The sequence below is a fragment of the Vigna umbellata genome, chromosome 7, assembly GCF_029865625.1.
Source record: "Vigna umbellata cultivar VRB3 chromosome 7, Vumbellata_1.0, whole genome shotgun sequence".
In the NCBI taxonomy this organism is placed as follows: Eukaryota; Viridiplantae; Streptophyta; class Magnoliopsida; order Fabales; family Fabaceae; genus Vigna; species Vigna umbellata.
In genome coordinates, this window is record NC_142171.1 from 47031227 (window position 1) to 47037393 (window position 6167).

General features: G+C 29.8%; 2 protein-coding genes across 3 annotated transcripts; both read right to left on the minus strand.

Annotated features, from left to right (window-relative positions):
- Window positions 1–232: 232 nt before the first annotated feature.
- LOC148196439 (putative caffeoyl-CoA O-methyltransferase At4g26220) lies at window positions 233–3384 on the minus strand. Of its 2 annotated transcripts, XM_088094820.1 has the most exons (6): window positions 3330–3384; window positions 2622–3244; window positions 1684–1763; window positions 1411–1555; window positions 1174–1305; window positions 233–640 (listed from the first exon to the last, which is right to left on the minus strand). In XM_088094820.1, the coding sequence occupies exons 1-6, from the start codon at window positions 3382–3384 to the stop codon at window positions 350–352; spliced, it is 1326 nt and encodes a 441-aa protein (XP_087950946.1). In that variant the 3' UTR covers window positions 233–349. The 2 variants fall into 2 exon arrangements, with proteins under 2 accessions (XP_087950946.1, XP_087950947.1); XM_088094821.1 differs by lacking the exons at window positions 2622–3244; window positions 3330–3384 and adding an exon at window positions 1837–1955.
- Window positions 3385–3638: 254 nt separating this feature from the next.
- On the minus strand, window positions 3639–6167 carry LOC148196440 (uncharacterized). The gene is made up of 4 exons (XM_088095388.1): window positions 6163–6167; window positions 5589–5721; window positions 4401–4504; window positions 3639–3843 (listed from the first exon to the last, which is right to left on the minus strand). The coding sequence occupies exons 1-4, from the start codon at window positions 6165–6167 to the stop codon at window positions 3639–3641; spliced, it is 447 nt and encodes a 148-aa protein (XP_087951514.1).

The following is a 6167-nucleotide window of genomic DNA, read 5'->3' on the forward strand; positions in this document are numbered from 1 at the left end:
ATTAATCATTATAAAAAGTGTGGCTCGTGTTCATTTTTTATCCCACATAAAAAAGTTTATACTTTGTCTATTCTCTAACAACGTAATTCTTTTGGAAAATGTTTTTTTAATAATTTTTTTATAAGATTTTTTTAGGATGATAATTTAGGATTGGTTCATTTCAAATATATCAATAAAAAAATAATACATATTTTATTATCAAAAAATTATTAATATGATGCAATTTCTTTTATAATAATTCAGATAAAGAGATGGAATAATTAAAGTTTATGCTTGATACAAATTGTGAGTGAGATTGCATTGAGAAGTGTGTTAATTATTGGTTTAGACGGCAGTGTTGAGACGAGAATCAAGCAATACGCCTGCAGAAAATGACTCCATCACCGATTGAAACAAAAGCAATTTGAACACGACAATCCTTTGAAATTGCTTCGTTGAAAGCAAGCGATAACAGTCTCCACTCTTGTTTATCCTTCGAAACTGCCTTTTCAGGCAAGGCAACAGTTCCTCCCCACAGTGCGTTATCATATGCAACTATTCCACCAATCTTCACCAATCTCATAACTCTCTCGTGGTAATTCCAGTAATTGTTCTTGTCAGCATCAATGAAAGCAAAGTCAAAACTCCCCTCATTTTCAGCCTGCACAAAATTCCGGAATTGAGAGTAAACGTGAGTCTAAGTTTCAGATATTATATTAATAAGTGTATTTTAAGTCTAACTTAACCACACTTAGAAAAGGTTTCAACCATGATTCTGATACCATATTAGGAAGTGAATTTTAAACCTAACTCAATCACACAAAACCGACTTATATGATAAGGTTTGCACTCCATTTATATTATAATTTAGTGTTATCTTTAGTCGATACGAGATTTCCAACCTCACATTAGATAAAAATGAGAAAATTGAAGACGGTATAAAGATGAAGAATCATTAATTTATTTTCTTCAAATTTTTTATAAAAATCTAAATATGAGTATAAGTTTCATATTAGATAAAAATTTAGAAAATTCAACATGATAATGAAAACCTATTAATCTATTTTATTAAGGTTTAGGAAAGAAAGTGAGTTAAGGTTTAGGAAAGAAAGTGACGTGGACTCATATTTTATTAGTATTGTATTTATCTGATAAAGATGTAAATGCAAATGCAAGTGGTTATGCATAGCTTACATCTTCTAAGAGCTTATCAAGAACTGGTAAAGCTGGAGACTCTATGAAGTCAATCTTGTGTTGAACACCAGCCCTTTTAATGAATGGTAGCCCTATCTCATAAGCTTTTCTGTCTGGATCCATCGCTATAATCTACAGCGGCAACCACATAATAAATGAATATGGAGCTAACAACATAACACACATGGCACATAACAAGCAGTATATATATATATATATATATATATATATACTAACTTTTCCATCATCTGGAATTGTGAGTGCAGTGAGGAGAAGAGAGTATCCAGTAAAAACTCCAACTTCTATTGTCTTTTTAGCATTCGAAACCTTCAAGAGCATGGCCATTAGCTGACCCGCATCAGGTGCAGCACCCATGAAACCCCTTAAGAATCAAAATCACATTACGTACATAAAAACTTTCCTTATGTCACATTACATATGTCAGAATTTGTTGTCAATGATATGCTTATTAGGTATAGAAGTGATATTCAGGTAACAAAGAACAATTACATGGGATGCTTTGCAGTTGCATTTCTTAGCTCTTTGAGGGTCTCTGCTTCTCGTGGATAAACGCCAGTCTCCAATATATACTGCCACAAGAAAACTGAACTTAAACAGTAGTATAAAATATAAACAAAAATTTTAAAAAAAAAATCATTTTACCTTTAGTAATCCCTCACTCTGCAATATAACTGTATTTGCGAACACTTTTGGCTCAGATATGTTCTCCATTTCTCAGTAAACTCTTAGCACAGCATATTAATTATTTTGGGCTATTCCACCGTTCTTTAATAGTCTCAGTTAATAACGGTAGGAATGTATTATAAGTTTTTTTAGTTAATATCAGTTGCTTCTTTATAATCTTTTAGACAAAGAATGCTTCATTTAGTTCTTGATCACCATCTTTTCATGCTCTTCAGAGACATTTTCTTGGGTACAGATAAGAAAAATTAATGGGTAGATACATGATTCCAACTAGTTTCAACATAATAATATGTATTTAAGTTTTGAAAAAAAAAATATTAACTTTCTATCAACATATATATATATATATATATATATATATATATATATATATATATATATATATATATATTATGATGCCCGAATATTTAGTATGATTCAACATGGGAAATTACACCATACACTATAGGTAAATAATGAGTTTCTCGTGCACCACCACTACATTAATCCAAATGTAATGAGATACGAATCCAATCACGTATCTTTTTCTATTCAAAACTTTAAGATAATAAACGTATCTTTTTCTATTCAAAACTTTAAGATAATAAATTAATGGATTTTCAACCTTAGATGATGATTTACTTTCTATTTTATTTGACGTGGATTTAGATTAACTTGAAATTCTATTAAAGTTGTTTCTTACGAGACAGAAATTGCGCAGCGAAGGTATCACAATCAGGTAACTTTGGATGAACATGTGGTACCTTCTCCTTTGAGGGAATATCCTTATCACAATTTAATGGTTTTGAAGTCTCTTCCTTATCTGGTATCATTGCAGTTTTTGAAGGATGCGCAAGAATGACTGAATTTTGTTCAGAAACTCCATCCTCAGAATCACTAGTATCACAATCTAAGTATGCATCTGAGCCACTTCCGCTTGATTCCTTGTTTGCTTCACCCTGCACTTTCTGGTAAGGCTTCACCACATTATCATCACCATTCATGAAATGTTCATTGTGTGGTCCTACCAAGCTATTTTGTTCTCTTACATTAATCTCAAAAGCGCTTCTTCGGAATGTGCTAGCAACATAACCAGCAGAAAGATGTTTGGAAGAATGAAAAGCATATTCTAGAGATAATTCAGCTCTAAACCCTCCTCTACAAGAACTCTGCCATTCACCTGAACACTGCCTTATTAACTTTTCACGGTTGGAAAGTTCAGCAGCTGCTTTTGCAGCCACGCTTGCACGTTCTGCAGATTCTGCAGCTGCCTGTGCAGCAGTTGCAGCATGCTTGAATTCCATCTCCCAGTTATGTCTACCCTTTTGAAAAGCACTCGTGCTTTCACAACACAAGTTTCCAAAATCCACTTCCTGATTTCTAGTACCTGTAACAAATTAAACAACCACGAATATTCACCTACGCAATTACCATCTTACTATGTTTCGCACAAAGTGATTAAAAGAAGTTACCTGAAGAATTTAGTTTTCCATTCTTCTCACAGAAACTTCTAGACTTATCTTGCATTTCTTTAAGTTGACAAGAAGCATGTAAACTAGGATGTTCTTCTTCATCACCAACAAGTGGAACACGAAGTAAATCCTGAGACAATTTCTCATCATTTTCTTCTAAAGACGGTTGCCATTTGTCATTATATTCCTCTGCAATTTCAATCAGTATTCTGATTTTGGTTGGACCGTCTGGTGCTCTGGGAGACAATTTCTCAACCAACTGAACCACAATACTAAATTAGAAAGAAAAGAATTGATAAGAGATGATTTTCAACATGATAAGAAAGAGTAAGAGAGACTTGCCAAACGATTCACACCACATTCAGAGCGTAATTCAACAGCTGCTGAGACAAACTCTTTTCCATACTTAGCCGTAAAATGCTTCTTCACATCCACAAGCTCAGGTATATCCGAACATCTTGGGGACGCAAATATTACACTCGAAATCGCTTCCTTCAAATCCATGGGGCAGTTTCTAGAGTGAAAGAATAGAAAGATAGAAGGATCAATATAGTAAGAATGTATGATCACAGTGAACTTTCTACATAACATCAACACTTTCACAAAGAAACTCTCCCATGCAGTGTTCCCTTTAAATGTCATGATATATAAATACATAAATAAAAAATATTCTTTGAAACACTTAAATTTTTACATTTATTTTTTATATTTATTTGACGCTATTTTTAGTTATTTTTTACTCTTTTTTTTAAATACAAAAGTTTATATTTTTAAACTCATTTTTGTGTCAAATAAACATAAAAATGTATTTATACATAAGTATCTTCATGTATATTTTTATGAAAAATATTAATGATTTTTAGGAAGAAGCAGCACTAACAAGACCTGAATACTGAAATTATTCCCAACTTAAAATTTTAATCCAAAATTTTAAAAGAATAAATTTATAGTTCTTGTTTTTCTAAAAAATTCTATTTTTTCATTTTTATCCTATATAAAATTTAAAATGATAAAAATAAAATAGGAAAGTATAAAAAGATATTATAAAGTTATTTGGTGAAATTTACAGACTTTTGTGATTCAATCACTGGCAAACGTGCTGTAATAAGTTCACAGTATATCTTAATAAGATCGTATGCTCCCATGGTCTTCTCTTCCATCACCACATATTCAACCTGAAAACACGTAAAGGAGAAGTTAATAAATAATTAAAAGAAAAGAAAAGCAAAAGATATATATGGAGAATAACCTTTTCTTATTTATTCATCATTCATTATTTATTCCCCTTTTTAGCTTCTTGGAAATTACTTTTGAAAGCTGAGAGTATAAAATATCATAAAAATGTGTCTTTGTCTTTTTACAAAATTTATTGAAAAAAAAATCATATATGAGAGTCGTTAAGTAAAAATAAGAATCACAGATTTTAAGTGGACGTTTTTTTTAAGACTGATTTAGAGTACTATATTTTAGTGGTATTTTAAGAAAATTAAAATTGCAACATTTAAAACTCTTTCTAAAAAAATAACTGGGGGTAACTGTATAAAGAATTGAAAAAAAAAATCCATAGATTTAACTATACACTATATTTAAAAAAAATGTAGTATTACTGCTTTGGTCTCTTTACAAGTTATTTTTTATTTTTTTTCTATTTTTACCAATAATACGTTAACATATTCCAATAAATAATTATTTAAATTTTTTATATTATCTAACTCTGTATTTAAATATTATATTATAATTATATATAATTATAACACTAAAATATAATTATATAAATAAATTATTTTTTAAAATATAATAATAACTAATTAATTTTCTTAACACAGATTTAAAAAAAAAAAAAAACAACTCGTACATATACACAAATATAAGACTAGATTTAAGAGAAATGTATTGATAAACTACACTTTAATTATATTTTAAAAGAAAATAATCATAATACATATGAATGAATACTAAAATTCAAATGTCTGAACATTTTAACATTAGTAACCGGATTAATTAAAACAAAGATGAGAAAATACAAAATTGCATTTCTAAAAAAACATATATTAAAAATGAATATTATTAATTATCCTTTTAATTTCTTAACTTTCATGTAAATTTATATTGGTCATAATCTTTGTACTGATTTCATCTCTGTCATCATATAATAAATTATTTAACATTTATTTATAAAATTAAAAGTTTTTGACATGAAAATTTAGAAACTGAAATTGAAATTAAAAATAAACAGAGAAGATGATAGTGATTAATTACCTTGACTCTGGCAGCATGGTTGTGGCCAGAGCGAAGAAAGTCAGCCAATTCTTTCCGGAGATTCCACACATGCAATTCGCTCTTGTTCTTCAAAAGATTCAACCGTGAAACCGCAAGCTTCAATGCGGTTTTGCTGCATCATCACAAATCAAACTCAAATCACCATAATCTTCTTCTATAATCAAACACTGCACAAACATCATAAGTTTTCTACCATTTTTTCGACTTGAAATGCGTAAACATAGCTTCTACGACACTGTTGCTGTTTGTTTGTACCAAGTAAATTTTATTTCACTGTTTTAATGGACCTTTGCGTAAATATATAATGGTAGGAAACTTAGAGGGGTTATTGTAAAATAATCAGAGAATAAGACCTTATATGTAAACCAATTGCTGTAAGAAGTTATTCTTATTTAATTGCATATAAAGCTTGGTTTGACAATTGTGAGCATTAGATTGAAGTAGCATTATACCTTATGACAGTCGAAGAGAGCTACAACACTCAATTATGAATATTGTATTGTTAGTGTTGTTGCTTGAGCTACAACACACAAAAAAAAACTTTGTTTATTACCTCAT